The 17,734-nt window shown below is 42.2% G+C and overlaps 1 protein-coding gene across 2 annotated transcripts in view; it reads left to right on the top strand.

Moving 5' to 3' along the window:
- The window catches only part of brwd1 (bromodomain and WD repeat domain containing 1), a 41,819-nt gene that overhangs the window by 21,357 nt on the left and 2,728 nt on the right, over positions 1 to 17,734 (top strand). The window contains exons 23-42 of one of the 2 annotated variants that reach the window (XM_062987304.1): positions 387 to 609; positions 699 to 809; positions 891 to 998; positions 1,098 to 1,222; positions 2,992 to 3,074; positions 3,170 to 3,281; positions 3,362 to 3,423; positions 3,533 to 3,688; positions 4,391 to 4,511; positions 5,782 to 5,907; positions 6,005 to 6,074; positions 6,785 to 6,838; positions 9,185 to 9,307; positions 9,958 to 10,110; positions 10,315 to 10,484; positions 13,282 to 13,460; positions 14,628 to 14,747; positions 15,048 to 15,188; positions 15,728 to 16,015; positions 17,461 to 17,586. In XM_062987304.1, coding sequence (XP_062843374.1) covers positions 387 to 609; positions 699 to 809; positions 891 to 998; positions 1,098 to 1,222; positions 2,992 to 3,074; positions 3,170 to 3,281; positions 3,362 to 3,423; positions 3,533 to 3,688; positions 4,391 to 4,511; positions 5,782 to 5,907; positions 6,005 to 6,074; positions 6,785 to 6,838; positions 9,185 to 9,307; positions 9,958 to 10,110; positions 10,315 to 10,484; positions 13,282 to 13,460; positions 14,628 to 14,747; positions 15,048 to 15,188; positions 15,728 to 16,015; positions 17,461 to 17,586 — 2,651 coding nt within the window. The remainder of the gene's footprint in view (positions 1 to 386; positions 610 to 698; positions 810 to 890; positions 999 to 1,097; positions 1,223 to 2,991; positions 3,075 to 3,169; positions 3,282 to 3,361; positions 3,424 to 3,532; positions 3,689 to 4,390; positions 4,512 to 5,781; positions 5,908 to 6,004; positions 6,075 to 6,784; positions 6,839 to 9,184; positions 9,308 to 9,957; positions 10,111 to 10,314; positions 10,485 to 13,281; positions 13,461 to 14,627; positions 14,748 to 15,047; positions 15,189 to 15,727; positions 16,016 to 17,460; positions 17,587 to 17,734) is intronic. The other variant, XM_062987303.1, reaches the window with a different exon arrangement.

The following is a 17,734-nucleotide window of genomic DNA, read 5'->3' as shown; positions in this document are numbered from 1 at the left end:
CACACCACCACCATGTCAGTGTCACTACAGTTCTGAGAATGATCCACCACCTAAATAATACCTGCTCTGTGGTGGTCCTGACCATTGAAGAACAGGGTGAAAACAGGCTAAAACAGTATGTAGAGAAACAGATGTTTCTACAAAGAACTACAAAGTGCTTCTATATGGTAAGTGGAGCTGATAAAATGGACAGTGAGTGTAGAAACAAGGAGATCGTTTGATCGGTGTACTTAGAGCTGTAATTAAATAATGATATAGTGAAAGTGCCAGGCCAAATTATCTAGTTCACCTCATGTATTCACAGCCCATATGTAAATTCAGTATAATTTGAAAATGTCAAAATACGTCAGTACATTGTAGAAAATCTCACAATTTTGTGTTTCAAGTCACTCGTCAAGCGAGTACTCTGATTGGACAGCCGATGCTGGCATCAGCGGGCAACATGCCATGTCCTACCGGAGACGTGCCCGGAGAAAAATTAGCAGTTCTGACGAGGAGAAGGAGGACAGCACAGCAGAAGACGAGCAGACAGAGCAAACACAGGATGAAGACGCACCGTCGTCTTTGCCCCAGGTTACGATAAAAAGAGAAAAAAGTAAAACACCAAAGGTAAATACTTAAAATGATAAAAATATATCAATAACCTTATAACAGATTTTAGTGTTTAACATGTATACTGTTTCGTTGAAAAACCTTAGTGCCCGAGGTTGACACTGAATCGAGAAGTGTCCAATGATTTCCGGCCCCCTGCCTGGATTGCTGATGTAATTCCACGGAAGTCCCCCTTTGTTCCGCAACTGGGAGATGAGGTTTGTTTTGTTTATTCTTATCATTCATCCACATGCTCTACATTGCTGTAATATTTATTATTCATCATGCTTTGTTTGTAGGTGATCTATTTCTGCCAGGGTCACGAGGCCTACTTGGATGCAGTGTGCAGGAGTAATCTGTACCCAATCAATCTGGATAAGCAGCCATGGAGAAAGATGGACTTGAGAGTCAGTCTTTGAAATGAAATTTAAATATTGAAAGTGAAACATGTACAAGGTGGTAAACTATTCTTAGCCCTTGACTTTTTTATTTTATTTAAATTTCAGGACCAGGAGTTGGTTAAAATTACTGCGATCAAGTACGAAGTGTGTCCTCCAACGCTGTGTTGTTTGAAGCTGACGCAAATTGACCCTGGGACAGGCAAACTCACACACAAGTCATTTTCTGTCAAGTAAGGTTTTTTTTTTATTTTTAATTTATTTATTTTTTATTTTTCCCCTTTTTCTCCCCCTTAAGCGCATCCACTTGTTCAATTTGCATCGCGCTTCCTCTCCGTCTATGCCGAACCCTGCCCTGACCGAGGAGATCGAAGCTAACCCATATCCCCTCCGAAACATGGGCAGCAGCCCGATGCATTTTTGCCACCCGCACATCGATGAGTTTGGCGCCACCTAGCATTGCATGCGGAGAGACACACCCTAAGGGCGCTCTTCCTCATCTCTGTGCAGGCGCCTCTGATCAGCCGGCAGAGGTCGTAATCGCATTCTGACAGAGAGAGACCCACATCCGGTTCTTTGTCCCGCCCCCCAACTGAGCAACCGGCCGATCGTTGCTCATACAGCCGCCCAGCCTCGAACCGGTGAAGCAGAGCTGCATTCGATACCACGTACTCAGAATCCAGCCCTGGTTGCAGCGTGTCTATTTTACCGCTGCGCTACCTGAGCGGCTACATCAAGTAAGGTTTTATGCATACTTCAGTTTCTTGTCCAATACTAGCAAATGCAGACTCATTTTAGTATAAACACAATTCCAGAAAGGTTCGGATCGGTGATGTGTTCACTCGGACGTAGAGAGAAAAGGCCGCTCGGGTGACGCAGCGGTAAAACACGTGCTGGAACACCAGAGCTGGGATCTCGAATACATCGTATCAAGTCTCAGCTCTGCCTATAGGGGTGGGATATTAAGCCGGATAGGGACTCTCTTATGACTGGTGCAACTGGTGATTGATGGCGCCTGCACAGAGACGTGGAAAGAGTGCGCTGATCAGGGTGTGTCTCTCCGTGCACAGTGCTGATCCGCATTGCACTCGTCAAGTGTAGGTGATAACATGCATACGGCTGCTGCCCACATTTTGGAGGGAGCGTGGGTTAGCTTCGTTCTTTTGCCATGTAGGGCAAACCACTGTTAAATGTGCATAACCTTTGAGCCCTCAAATGACCTTGCCTTAGAAACTAAATAAATATAGCCCCACTGGCTTGGGAGTACTTCAGAAAACCATTATGACTTAACACAGTCTACCGCTGCATCGAGAAATGCAACCAGAAACTCTGTTACACACAAGTACATCAATTCTATGCAGAAACTCCTCAGAGTTCTCTGGGTCAGAGGTCATTGATGTGTGGTACTCTGTGGTTCTCTGTGCCAAAGATAAAAATGACCACCCAGACTATTAGCAGTGAAAGGTTCCAAAGTCTACACCAGTCATGGTACAGAGGTGCATAAGTGCCGATGGCATATGTGTGAAGGTACCATTGTTGCAGAGGTGTATATTGGGATTTTAGAAAGACACATGCTGCCATCAAGGTGAGGTGACATCTTTTCTCAGTCCGTGATTATTTCAGCAAGACAAATGCCAGGCCGCATTCTGTACCCAGAGTGCGCGTGCTTGACTGGCCTGCCTGCAGTCCAGATCTGTCTTGTGTTGAAAATGTATGGTGGAGCATGAAGAGGAGAATCAGACGACAACGAGCACAGACTGCTGAGCAGCTGAGGTCTCGTATTAAGCAAGAACGGACAAAAACTACACTTGCAAAACTGCAACAATTAGTCGATGAAACGGGTCAACACAAAATAAAAATTCCAGTAAATTTACAAATCAGTCTTCTTTTTATTGCGTTTTAAAAAGCAACCCAACTTTTCTAAAATTGGGTTTGTAGTTTATTTGTAATTTAAGATTTTTATTGTAAAACAATGAACATTTTAGAACTTGTTTTCCTGCAGGTACCACGATATGCCTGATGTGATCGACTTCCTTGTGCTGCGCCAAAGCTACGACGAGGCACGCAACAGGATCTGGAGGCCAAGTGCGTCAGCCGAGTGCTTTTTGCATTTAGAATTTTTACACATTTCTTACTTTGAAACATTAAGTTTAATGTGTTTATTTTATTTGTTTAAAAAGATGATACATTCCGGTCAGTTATTGATGATGCTTGGTGGTTTGGGACCATCGTTTGTCAGGAGCCTTATCAGTCTGAGTATCCAGACAGCCATTTCCAGTGCTTTAAAGTCAAGTAAGAACTTTTTTGAAGTTTAAAGCTGGCATTTGGATACTTTTGGTATGTCTTGTGTATGATTCATAATCTCTCTGCAGGTGGGACAATGGTGAGATTGAGAAGCTTAGTCCATGGGACATTGAACCTATTCCAGAAAATGGTATGTAAAAAACGAGCTTTTGAAGGCGCATGTATCATTTGACTAATTGGTTTTATTCCATGGAATTTTTGTGGACTTGTGGGTGTGTATGTGTTTTTTGTTTCTGTAGCCCAGCTGCCAGAGTCTGCTGGCGTAGGAATGCCAGTCACAGATGAGGAACGGGCCGAGATCCTGTACAAACCACAGGAGCCTGAATGGGGAGGAAGAAGCCGAGAACAGGAGTGTGCACGCATCGGTGCAGGCATTGACCAGCTCATTACAGTGGGTCTGTATGCCGAAAGCATTTTGCCTGTCTCGTGCTCTCTCCGACGCATGCATAATCCACAACCTCCTTCTTATTCGGCCGTACCTTTGGTGAATTTGCACACGGAGAGCCACGCCCTGATTTCCGGGCTTCTCCACTTCCGGTACAGGCCACTAACCCAGGGTCCTTGCACAGCGTTAAAGACCCCACCCAATTTTGTCTGCATTTTTTGCATCTGACCAGTAACACATTTTTTTTTCTTGGCCTTTGTCCCGTTTGGTTGCGGGGTCGGCTCTCGGCGGATCGTGATCCGCATCGAATTGGCACAGTTTTCACGCCGGATGCCCTTCCTGACACAACCCTCCCTATTTATCCGGGCCTGGGTTTTGTGCATTCTAGCGACTAGGTGCATATAGGACAATTCAGTGTCTCCAATTAACCCGACTGCATGTTTTTGAACTGTGGGAGGAAACCGGAGTACCCGGAGGAAACCCGAGTATGAAATCTATACTTTGCTTGCCAGTGATTACCTGCGTGAGTCAAATTCTGTCAAAACAGTGAGCATACTTACAAAATAGCTGGTTGAGTCATCTTTAGTAATTATTTAATGCCATCCCTGCTCCATGGTAATTGTGTACTATTCTTTGACAGTAATTTTCCTTGTGAGTTACCCTGGCATTTGGTTTCTGGTGTATGTATATAATGTTTGTTTAAACTCAACAGATATTGCTGCACCATTCTCTGGGCCAGTGGACCTTACTCAGTATCCTACCTACTGTACTGTAATTGCATACCCCACTGATCTGGGCACCATCCGCTTACGATTAAAGAACAACTTTTACAGGTGAGGCTTTTTAGTATAACTCCACTATAGAATTAACTGTTTGTGGTTGTAATGTGTAATCATTTAAGTGTGTTCGGTTATAATGGAAGATCAGGATTTCTTAACATAACATATGTATTTTCTGACAAGCTTAATGCATGTTAATGCACTTAATACAGGTAATGCTAACTTTTCCTGCACTTAATAAAAAAAAACTAACAAAATATGGAGTTTGAATTGTTTGTGGTGGTAAATTTCTTAAAGGCGTGCAAGTGGACAAGCACGGTTTGGGAGTTTCTTAAGCACATCTATAGACCACTGAAGTCGTGTCGTCATTTTGTAGGCCACGCCATGTTGTTATGCCCATATTTGGTAACCCGGGTCTAAGAGAAATTTTGAATGGGAAATATGAATGGAGATTTCGCAAATTGCCTCTCTCGCATCCTGTAGTCATAAAAAATGTTCCAAAGCTGTTACGTTTTGTTTTATGGAGGTTCTTCTGTCTATCATCACTGGATCCTCTGAATTATGAAGTCGTTAAAGAGTCAAAATATGAATATTGCTACATGTAAGCTAATGCTACTGCGCACTGAATTGACGTCACTAAACTGGAAGCCTCTTAATGTTTTCTTTTTTTTTTTTTCTTTCATAAGCCTCTTAAATAACCGCACGAAGCAGCGCGACTCACCGGTGTAACAGTGCGGTGATATTCACAAGTTTTGGTTGATATTTTTAGTAGCTAGCTACATTAAAGTAGAAAGCGAGGATGGTCGGGTGTTACGCCTTTGGTTGTACTCACCAAAAGCGAGCCGCTCGTTCCGTTGATTTGATTGGTGTAGTTCAGTGACGTCTAATTAATGCGCAGTAGCGTTAGCTCTCGTGTAGCATTATTAGTATTACGACCCTTTAACAATCTCGTAATTTCTAGGATCCAGTGATGTACAGGAGAAAAATGTACACAGGACAAAACGTATAGGGTTGTGAACATGTTTATTTAGCACCGGATGCGTTAGAGCCGATTTTTTTAAAACCCCGTTCAATTTTCCCATAGGAAATCTGAGTTAGACCCGGGTCTCCAAATATGGGCATAACGAGGACTACAGAATGACGCACGACTTCAGTGGTCTATTCTTCATGCAAAAATACACTCATAGTTACATATACAATCCAGCCTGATCCTATTAAAACAAAAGGTCTCTTTTGATCTTGTTTTGAATGTAATAAATTCCCATTCTGTTACAGCATTACAGACTTGCCATATATGTAAAAATAACAATGTCTTCATTTTTAGGAGACTTTCTGCATTGATGTGGGATACAAGATATATTTTTAACAATGCAAAAACCTTTAATGAGCCACGTAGCAAGATTGCACAATCAGCAAAGTTAATCACAGATGTCCTTTTAAAGTTTATCAGGTAGGTCTGTTCTGTTTAAGAGTACATTTTCTAAAAATATATGCTTTTCCTTCTTGGTTTTTTAAACATAACATGCTTTTTTTGTTTGTTTAAACAGCAAACCGTCTTGTGCGGATATTATGGAAATCTACAATGCAGTTGAAAACATGGAGTACACTGATGATGAGGTAGGCTGTGTTCCTGTAGGTCTTTGTCAGTTATGTGTGTTTAGTGTCTGTGAAAAGCTGGAGAGACCGAAGTAAATAGAGTGAATTTGGATAAATTATCGTCTGTTTACAGCATTGATGAGCCATGTTGTTTGTGAGCGGGTGGAACATTGACGATAATACCGCTTACATGGTAAATGTTTGTGTTGTTGATGCTGTGGGTCAAAAGCAGCTCTATTTATAACACAAGGCACACAGCTGGTGGTGGGAGCAATAGTGTGAGAGCTATACTTATCATTTACCTAAGTAATTACATTTCTGGATTAATATTACTGTTGTATTGGCATTTTATACTGTAGATGATAAATATTAATGAAGGATTGGACCATTTGATTAAGAAAAAGGCAAACAAAAATACAATGCTCAATACATACGACTTGACCACTGAATACCTCCAAAATGGCGACTAACCCACAATCAATTTAGGTTTTAAGTCACTTGTCAAGGACCCATAGCTAAGGGTGTGTTTATGTCCATACACCACATCCACATACATCAGATCCAGAGCAATGTGATTGCTTGGTTCTACCTTTGCTGTTATAACAGTTTCCACTCTTCAGCAATTCATTTCCATGCAGTCCAGAAACATTTGTTAGGTTAAGCACATGAGTGACGAGGCTTGCAGTCTGTGTTGCACTTATTTTGTTGATTATGGCATTGTATTTGTGCAGGATTTGGAGAATATTAATGCACCTGGCACATCTGTAGGCCGAATGACACACCAGGTACCCCTTACATTTTTAATATTAACTTTAGTTGTATACAGAAAATGAATTATGTATTGCTATCTTAAATCCTACTGCTAGTCTGTATGACCTAAAGTTGGGTTACAACATGAGTAAACCATTTTAAACTCTTAATGACCCTTAATTTGCTTCAGCTGGGATGTTTTATATATACATCATCGAGCCAATGCAGTTATGGGTCTCATTAAGGCACATTGCAGTCAGCTTAGCTATAAAATCAAGATGAATTGACTGATTAGAGCATTTTACATTAGACCTAGGTGCACATGCATTTATACTTATATTGGATTAGACTGGATACCCATCATTTGGATTTTGGTGACTTGGTGGGTAGCATGGTCATCTCACAGCAAGAAGCTCCTTGGTCTGATTTCCAGGTGGGGCAGTCCCAGTCAGTCCTTTCTGTGTGGGGTTTGCATGTTCTCCCTGTGTCAGCGTGGGTTTTTTTTTTTCCAGGCGCTCTGAGCCATTTTGGTCAGTCAGGTGAATTGGAGAAACAAAATTAGCCATGATGGTTTTTGACATTGAATTTGAACTGAATCTGTCCTGTCATGAATGTGTAAAATATTACGTTAAATCTTAATTTTAGGTTCATAAGTCAAACATTTAACATATACAGTGTATCACAAAAGTGAGTACACCCCTCACATTTCTGCAGATATTTAAGTATATCTTTTCATGGGACAACACTGACAAAATGACACTTTGACACAATGAAAAGTAGTCTGTGTGCAGCTTATATAACAGTGTAAATGTATTCTTCCCTCAAAATAACTCAATATACAGCCATTAATGTCTAAACCACCGGCAACAAAAGTGAGTACACCCCTTAGTGAAAGTTCCTGAAGTGTCAATATTTTGTGTGGCCACCATTATTTCCCAGAACTGCCTTAACTCTCCTGGGCATGGAGTTTACCAGAGCTTCACAGGTTGCCACTGGAATGCTTTTCCACTCCTCCATGACGACATCACGGAGCTGGCGGATATTCGAGACTTTGCGCTCCTCCACCTTCCGCTTGAGGATGCCCCAAAGATGTTCTATTGGGTTTAGGTCTGGAGACATGCTTGGCCAGTCCATCACCTTTACCCTCAGCCTCTTCAATAAAGCAGTGGTCGTCTTAGAGGTGTGTTTGGGGTCATTATCATGCTGGAACACTGCCCTGCGACCCAGTTTCCGGAGGGAGGGGATCATGCTCTGCTTCAGTATTTCACAGTACATATTGGAGTTCATGTGTCCCTCAATGAAATGTAACTCCCCAACACCTGCTGCACTCATGCAGCCCCAGACCATGGCATTCCCACCACCATGCTTGACTGTAGGCATGACACACTTATCTTTGTACTCCTCAACTGATTGCCGCCACACATGCTTGAGACCATCTGAACCAAACAAATTAATCTTGGTCTCATCAGACCATAGGACATGGTTCCAGTAATCCATGTCCTTTGTTGACATGTCTTCAGCAAACTGTTTGCGGGCTTTCTTGTGTAGAGACTTCAGAAGAGGCTTCCTTCTGGGGTGACAGCCATGCAGACCAATTTGATGTAGTGTGCGGCGTATGGTCTGAGCACTGACAGGCTGACCCCCCACCTTTTCAATCTCTGCAGCAATGCTGACAGCACTCCTGCGCCTATCTTTCAAAGACAGCAGTTGGATGTGACGCTGAGCACGTGCACTCAGCTTCTTTGGACGACCAACGCGAGGTCTGTTCTGAGTGGACCCTGCTCTTTTAAAACGCTGAATGATCTTGGCCACTGTGCTGCAGCTCAGTTTTAGGGTGTTGGCAATCTTCTTGTAGCCTTGGCCATCTTCATGTAGCGCAAAAATTCGTCTTTTAAGATCCTCAGAGAGTTCTTTGCCATGAGGTGCCATGTTGGAACTTTCAGTGACCAGTATGAGAGAGTGTGAGAGCTGTACTACTAAATTAAACACACCTGCTCCCTATGCACACCTGAGACCTAGTAACACTAACAAATCACATGACATTTTGGAGGGAAAATGACAAGCAGTGCTCAATTTGGACATTTAGGGGTGTAGTCTCTTAGGGGTGTACTCACTTTTGTTGCCGGTGGTTTAGACATTAATGGCTGTATATTGAGTTATTTTGAGGGAAGAATAAATTTACACTGTTATATAAGCTGCACACAGACTACTTTTCATTGTGTCAAAGTGTTATTTTGTCAGTGTTGTCCCATGAAAATATATACTTAAATATCTGCAGAAATGTGAGGGGTGTACTCACTTTTGTGATACACTGTATATATATATATATATATTTAAAAACATCAAGGATGCTCTTTGACTTCTTTGTGTTCTTTATATAGTCAACGGAGGTAGAACTAAACGGGGACGCGTGGAAGGATGCGTGCAAGCGGCTGCTGGATTACATGTTTGAGTGTGAGGATTCTGAGCCCTTCCGTCAGCCTGTAGATGAAAATGAGTATCCGGTAAGGTGTACAAACATTTCATTGATCACTGTGTAATGTGGTGTAGGAAAAACATGAGGCTAATGTCAAGTAGTTAGTTTATTATTTAGGCCTTAGGATATTCTTGATAAGAGACTACAGTGAAGAGGTTTCTGGTACCTGTCATTTAAACATGTTCTTTTTTTACTATCTTTAATTTTCAAAATTAGTGAAAAAAATTTTGACTGAAAGGTTTATTGTTTAGGTAAAGCAAAGGGTAATTAAGGGGGTTTGCAAAAAGAAGGAAAATTTGGTGCATAAACAACATACAAATATGGGTAATAAATATTCCCTATCATCGACTGGTCCAATATGTAATAATTGGGCCAGTTTTCATTATATTAACCCTATTTTTACCCCATTTAAAGTTAGAAATGCACAATCCACATCTGCTACTTCAGCTTTGAAGTCAGACCAAATTAGCTCTACAGCTAGCCAGCAATGGACTGAGTACAAACTGCAGTTTATAGTTCCTAAAAGGAAACCTTTGGGATTTGTCTTGCCACACACGATTGGCAAACAGAAGTGGCACAAAGTTACATTAAATTCTACATTAAATTTTGTCACTCGGTTCATATTCATAAATAATTAAAACTAAGAAATAACAATATTTCTGCATACGTTGGCTTTAGGACTATTCGGGAATCATAGACACGCCGATGGATCTGGAAACCGTTCGGCGTAAACTTGAAGAAGAGGGCTATGAAAACCCTACAGATGTGTGCCAAGACACCAGGCTTATCTTTGCTAATGCTAAAGCGTACACGCCAAACAAACGATCAAAGGTAAGTGGATATTAGTCTATTTCCTACACCAGAATAGCTTGTGTGGTTTTGTGTATTTGTGTATTAATTATACTGATTCGGTCTTTTTACATATCATTGGGCTGATCCAAGTTGGTGAGGCTGCCTCCTGTTGGTAAACTGAGCCGTAGACCTTGATGTTGTTTATTTTGTCACACAATAAACGTTTATTTTTTCTATTTACAGATTTACAGTATGACTCTACGCCTGTCTGCTTTCTTTGAGGAACGCATTAGAAAAATAATATCCGACTACAAAACCGCAGTTAAAAGCAGCATGAAGTTGAGACGCAGTCAGAGATTCAAGAGAGTTAAACAGCTGGAACCCACTTCTCTCCCTGACTTAAAACCCTCCAGGTGAGTTTTTTTTATAACTTGAGTTTTCTTGGTTCTTGGATGTGTGCACAATTTGGGCATGATTATTACAAAGCTCTGCACTTATTCAGTATTGTTTTGAAGCATTGTTTTTTAACCAGCTTTTCAGTTTCTCCACAAATTCTGCCACACTGCTTTGTGATGGCTTCATCATGGCTTGTCATCTAGTCTATTAAAAGGGGGGTCGAACAGCTGTTTGAGCTGTAGACTAGATGGGGCAGCACAGTAGTGCATGACTGTGTAGTCAGTGGTACAGTAAAACCTACAAGGCCTGTCATGTGCTATGATCACATTTTTAATGCAGCAGTGTTTAGAGAGGTGATCACCCAAGCATTGTTATGCTGATTAAACCTGTCTATCAGACAAAACCAAATACATCAAATAGTCTGAATTAGAGATGCATGAGTACCGATACTGGTATCGGGTATTGGCCCGATACCGCGCTCATTAACTTGTACTCGTACTCACAAACGAGGCTCCGATACTAAACATCCGATACCGTGTGCCTAGTGCACGTTGCTGCGTTATGCCTGGTTCACACTACACGATTTTTGCCCTGATTTTCGCTCGGCGATCAAAACTCGGCTCTCGATCGCTAAGTGTGAACTATCCGACGACTCGACCCGACCGGCTCGCCGAGCGCTCGAGTTTTCTAGCACGTCAGATATCTGATCTGAGATGTGCGAACGGGAATGAGTGACATGTCGAACAGCCAATGAGAACGCAGGATACGGTGTGAGGGGAAATGCAGGAGAGGAGTGTAAACAGGTGGGACAGGGGGATAATATACAGTGTATCACAAAAGTGAGTACACCCCTCACATTTCTGCAGATATTTAAGTATATCTTTTCATGGGACAGCACTGACAAAATGACACTTTGACACAATGAAAAGTAGTCTGTGTGCAGCTTATATAACAGTGTAAATTTATTCTTCCCTTAAAATAACTCAATATACAGCCATTAATGTCTAAACCACCGGCAACAAAAGTGAGTACACCCCTTAGTGAAAGTTCCTGAAGTGTCAATATTTTGTGTGGCCACCATTATTTCCCAGAACTGCCTTAACTCTCCTGGGCATGGAGTTTACCAGAGCTTCACAGATTGCCACTGGAATGCTTTTCCACTCCTCCATGATGACATCACGGAGCTGGCGGATATTCGAGACTTTGCGCTCCTCCACCTTCCGCTTGAGGATGCCCCAAAGATGTTCTATTGGGTTTAGGTCTGGAGACATGCTTGGCCAGTCCATCACCTTTACCCTCAGCCTCTTCAATAAAGCAGTGGTCGTCTTAGAGGTGTGTTTGGGGTCATTATCATGCTGGAACACTGCCCTGCGACCCAGTTTCCGGAGGGAGGGGATCATGCTCTTCTTCAGTATTTCACAGTACATATTGGAGTTCATGTGTCCCTCAATGAAATGTAACTCCCCAACACCTGCTGCACTCATGCAGCCCCAGACCATGGCATTCCCACCACCAGGCTTGACTGTAGGCATGACACACTTATCTTTGTACTCCTCACCTGATTGCCGCCACACATGCTTGAGACCATCTGAACCAAACAAATTAATCTTGGTCTCATCAGACCATAGGACATGGTTCCAGTAATCCATGTCCTTTGTTGACATGTCTTCAGCAAACTGTTTGCGGGCTTTCTTGTGTAGAGACTTCAGAAGAGGCTTCCTTCTGGGGTGACAGCCATGCAGACCAATTTGATGTAGTGTGCGGCGTATGGTCTGAGCACTGACAGGCTGACCACCCACCTTTTCAATCTCTGCAGCAATGCTGACAGCACTCCTGCGCCTATCTTTCAAAGACAGCAGTTGGATGTGACGCTGAGCACGTGCACTCAGCTTCTTTGGACGACCAACGCGAGGTCTGTTCTGAGTGGACCCTGCTCTTTTAAAACGCTGGATGATCTTGGCCACTGTGCTGCAGCTCAGTTTCAGGGTGTTGGCAATCTTCTTGTAGCCTTGGCCATCTTCATGTAGCGCAACAATTCGTCTTTTAAGATCCTCAGAGAGTTCTTTGCCATGAGGTGCCATGTTGAAACTTTCAGTGACCAGTATGAGAGAGTGTGAGAGCTGTACTACTAAATTGAACACACCTGCTCCCTATGCACACCTGAGACCTAGTAACACTAACAAATCACATGACATTTTGGAGGGAAAATGACAAGCAGTGCTCAATTTGGACATTTAGGGGTGTAGTCTCTTAGGGGTGTACTCACTTTTGTTGCCGGTGGTTTAGACATTAATGGCTGTATATTGAGTTATTTTGAGGGAAGAATAAATTTACACTGTTATATAAGCTGCACACAGACTACTTTTCATTGTGTCAAAGTGTCATTTTGTCAGTGTTGTCCCATGAAAAGATATACTTAAATATCTGCAGAAATGTGAGGGGTGTACTCACTTTTGTGATACACTGTAGTTTATATCAGAATACACCGGCACACACACACGAGTTTTACAGTATTTCTGACCTGATCGTTCTCTACAAAACATAACAACAAAACACCAACATTGCAAAAATATTTATTAACCTCTAACTCATTAACTCATTAACTCCATCATTCTAAATAGGTATCGGTATCGGTATCGGCAAGTACAAAAATACATGTACTTGTAAAAAAAATGGTATTGATGCATCCCTAGTCTGAATAATGCTTGTTCATGTAGTGGACTAGTCACTCTGTTGTGATTTTTCTGTGTTGTTACGATTGATGACAGGAGCTGTTACGAATGATGTCTTTTTTTTATCTTGGTCTGTTTTCAGTAAAAAAAAGACTGCTGTTAAATCTCAGGAACATCAAAACCAACCTTCAACCAAATCTACCTCAGCCAAGGCATCTGCGCTGAAGCACTATAAGAGAAAAAGACAAAAGCTATGCAGTTCTACTTATAAATCAGCCAATGACTCTGACAGCACCAATAACAGCACTTCCTGTACATCAGGTAGGCATATGTGATGTCTGTGAAGTCATTTGTGATGTTTTCCAGTAGTCAAATTGTGTGTATAGCTTGTGACGAGCAGTATTCAAACCGGGTGCATTTTTGTCTGTTGGGTTGATATGAATAAATAATCTAAACACAAGTTAACTCGCTTAACATGTTGCTGTGCTGTATGCAGTGCACTTGTAGTTGAAATTACACTCGAAATTAATGTTATAATGTGGTCAAGGTCAACAAATTCTTAATTCATCAGTTATAACTGAAATTATATAAAGTTAGATATATAGATGTTTCTACACTCACTGTCCATTTGATCAATTACTGACTGTAGCCCCTCTGTTTCTCTACATACTTTTTAACCCCCTTTTATGCTGTTCTTTAATGGTCAGGACCCCCACAGGACCACTACAGAGCAGGTATTATTTAGGTGGTGGATCATTCTCAGCACTGCAGTGACACTGACATGGTGGTGGTGTGTTAGTGTGTGTTGTGCTGGTATGAGTGGATCAGACACAGCAGCACTGCTGGAGTTTTTAAACACCTCACTGTCACTGCTGGACTGAGAATAGTCCACCAACCAAAAATATCCAGCCGACAGCGTCCAGTGGGCAGCGTCCTGTGTCCACTGATGAAGGTCTAGAAGATGACCGACTCAAACAGCAGCAATAGATGAGCGATCGTCTCTGACTTTACATCTACAAGGTGGACCAACTAGGTAGGAGTGTCTAATGGAGTGGACAGTGAGTGGACACGGTATTAAAAACTCCAGCGGCGCTGCTGTGTCTGATCCACTCATACCAGCACAACACACACTAACACACCACCACCATGTCAGTGTCACTGCAGTGCTGAGAATGATCCACCACCTAAATAATACCTGCTCTGTGGTGGTCCTTTGGGGGTCCTGCCCATTAAAGAACGGTGAAAGCAGACTAAAAAAAGCATGTAGAGAAACAGATGGACTACAGTCAGTAATTGTAGAACTACAAAGTGCTTCTATGTGGTAAGTGGAGCTGATAAAATGGACAGTGAGTGTAGAAACAAGGAGGTGGTTTTAATGTTATGGCTGATCGGTGTATAAAGTCATATTAAGTTCCTGCTGAACAGTTAAAGTTGTGCAACATGGTATTAATGTATCTGGCTGTTCTGTATTTTGTTTTTATTATTTAGAATCTGAAAACGACAGCGATGCGAACAAAGAGAAATCTCGTTCATCGTCCTACAAATTTAGACGAGAAACGAGGGCAACAAGGAGAACCATGCAGACTAGAAAAGCGAAAAGGAAGCAGGGTAAGGCTGCTGCCAGATGTTCTATTTTTCATCAGCTTCTCAGGGTTTCAGCATATTTGTATTCTTGGACTGTTGTTCACTTAAGCTAAAGTAAGGATATGTTCACTGTGGCAGCACTTTTGTAAGTTGCTCTGGATAAGAGCGTCTGCAAAATGCCGAAAACGTTAATGTACTTTTAACTGACCTATTTAATACTCAGTTGGATGGTGTCACTTTCTTGGAGGAAGGATCTAGGAATCAAGAAATGAAACTGATGAGTATGCTAATTTGAATTATTTTTCCTCTTTTCTTGTTACGCAGTTAATGTAAACAGAAGTGACAATTCAGCTGAGAATTTAAGTGAGGATTCTGAAAAATCCGCCTCCTCAAAACGTCTTCCATTAAGAAAAAACAGGAGCAGGTGCAAACGACTGACCAGGAACTCTGAGAGAAGAGAGCTAGGTAAATGCATAACAAGTTCCTTGGTTCCTTGTTCCTTGTGGGCTTTTTGTGAACTGTAAACTGTTTTGTTACCATTTTTGAGTGTTCTCCACTAATCTAGTCGTGTCCAATTACCCTGATAAGCATCTTCCTCTGATTCAACCCTCCACCGCTGACTGAGGACGCTTCTCAACTGACACACGCCCCCTCCGACACATGCTCAGTACAGACTACATTTTTCACCCGCACGAGTCGAGTTCATGTATACCGATCAGCACTGTGCGCGGAGAGCCACACCCTGATCAGCACTATTCCTCAGCCCCGTGCAGGTGCCATCGATCAGCCAGCAGGGGTCGTAACTGCACCAGTTATGAGGACCCATGCTCCGACTCGCCCCTAACCCTATGAACAACAGCCAATCGCTGTTCATGCAGCCGCCCAGCCCGGCCTGATGTATTCGAAAACCCAGCTCTGATATGCTCGCGTTTTTTACCTCTCTCTGCGCCACCTGAGCGACCCACTGGATGAATGTTCACCGTTTATTATTTGTTGTGTTTCAGAGGTTTCAGATCAGAACAGCAGTAGCAGGTCATTACGTGCGGAGCGCAGAAAAGCTGAACATCATAGTGACTCGGACTCGGAGGCATCCAGCAGTGACAAAACATCGGAGTCGTGCACAAGCCGCAGACCCAGGAAAACATTCATGGCTGCCGTCAGTAAGATGAAACAGATGGACACCTCTGATGAAGAGGATGAACCGGAGCAAAAGACCAGTTCCAGGATCAGTAAGCGTGCTACAGTTATCCAGAGCAGCTCAGAGTCTGAGAAACAGGATTATAAAGGTAAAGGTAATTGTAGACATGTTACTCTTACAGAACATGACGTGTTGCATGTAACATACACTATATTACTAAAAGTTGACATCACATCACATCCAAGAGTGCTTATCAACCCTTAGATCAAAAACTATTGGTGTTAAATGGGTATAAGACACTAATAATTTCTTAGACCAATCTGATAGAAATGGGATCAGACCGGGGACATACAAAATCAATCAACTCACTTAAAGATATTGTTAATATGGTCAAGAAATTGTGAAGCTTTGATACTTTATAAGCTGGCATGTAGTGGTATATTTAATAAGAGAATACCAAATAATGCAAATTAAATTTTCAATGCAAAAAATGGATTTTTACATTCATTTAATAAGGAATTTATTACAAAACTCTAATAATCTTTAATCTGGCTGTATGGGTTTATCAGAAAAGTTTATTTAATTGGTTTTAATGCTTCTGGTTACTACTGGTTTTGAACAAGGACTATAAACTGAAATTTTAGAATTTACCTACCTTTCCTGCCATAATTATAACCATGGCGTAAAACATCTAAATAAAGAATATATACACTGATCAGTCATAACATTAAAACCACATTGTTCCTACACTCACTGTCAATTTTATCAGCTCCACTTACCATATAGGAGCACTTTGTAGTTCTACAATTACTGACTGTAGTCCATCTGTTTCTCTACATACTTTTTTAACCTGCTTTTACGCTGTTCTTCAGTGGTCAGGACCCCCACAGGACCACCACAGAGCAGGTATTATTTAGGTGGTGGATCATTCTCAGCACTGCAGTGACACTGTCGTGTGTGTGTTGTGCTGGTATGAGTGGATCAGACACAGCAGCACTGCTGGAGTTACCACTCACTGTCCACTCTATTAGACACTCCTACCTAGTCGGTCCACCTTGTAGATGTAAAGTCGGAGACGATCGCTCATCTATTGCTGCTGTTTGAGTCGGTCATCTTCTAGACCTTCATCAGTGGTCACAGGACGCTGCTCACGGGGCGCTGTTGGCTGGATATTTTTGGTTGGTGGACTATTCTCCGTCCAGCAGTGACAGTGAGGTGTTTAAAAACTCCAGCAGTGCTGCTGTGTCTGATCCACTCATACCAGCACAACACACACTAACACACCACCACCATGTCAGTGTCACTGCAGTGCTGAGAATGATCCAGCACCTAAATAATACCTGCTCTGTGGTGGTCCTGTGGGGGTCCTGACCATTGAAGAACAGCATGGACGGGGGCTAACAAAGCATGCAGAGAAACAGATGGACTACAGTTAGTAATTGTAGAACTACAAAGTGCTCCTGTATGGTAAATGGAGCTGATAAAATGGACAGTGAGTGTAGAAACAAAGGAGGTGGTTTTAATGTTATGGCTGATCGGTGTGTGTAGCATTGATACCCCTAAGCATGAGTTACTGATATGTTTTCTATTTCCCAATAGGGTCCAGTGACAGTGAAGAAGGCGGCACCAGTTCGGAGGAGAAAAGCGAACCCAGTTCTGATTGTAACGTTTCCTTTGTACATCAAAATGGCAAAAGCAGCAAAAGGTCATCGAATAGAGCAAAAGGTACAATTTTAGATCTAAACCTTTAACAGGCGGTATGATGGCTCAGTGAGTAGCACCGTCACCTTACAGAAAGAAGATCCTGGGTTTGATTCCCCTGTGTCTGTGTCCTTCAGGGGCTTCGGTTTCCTCCCACAGTCTAAAGATGTGC

Source organism: Trichomycterus rosablanca, chromosome 25 (genome assembly GCF_030014385.1).
Source record: "Trichomycterus rosablanca isolate fTriRos1 chromosome 25, fTriRos1.hap1, whole genome shotgun sequence".
Taxonomy (NCBI): Eukaryota; Metazoa; Chordata; class Actinopteri; order Siluriformes; family Trichomycteridae; genus Trichomycterus; species Trichomycterus rosablanca.
The sequence above is the reverse complement of the archived record's forward strand: the minus strand, read 5'-3'. Positions and strand labels throughout refer to the sequence as shown.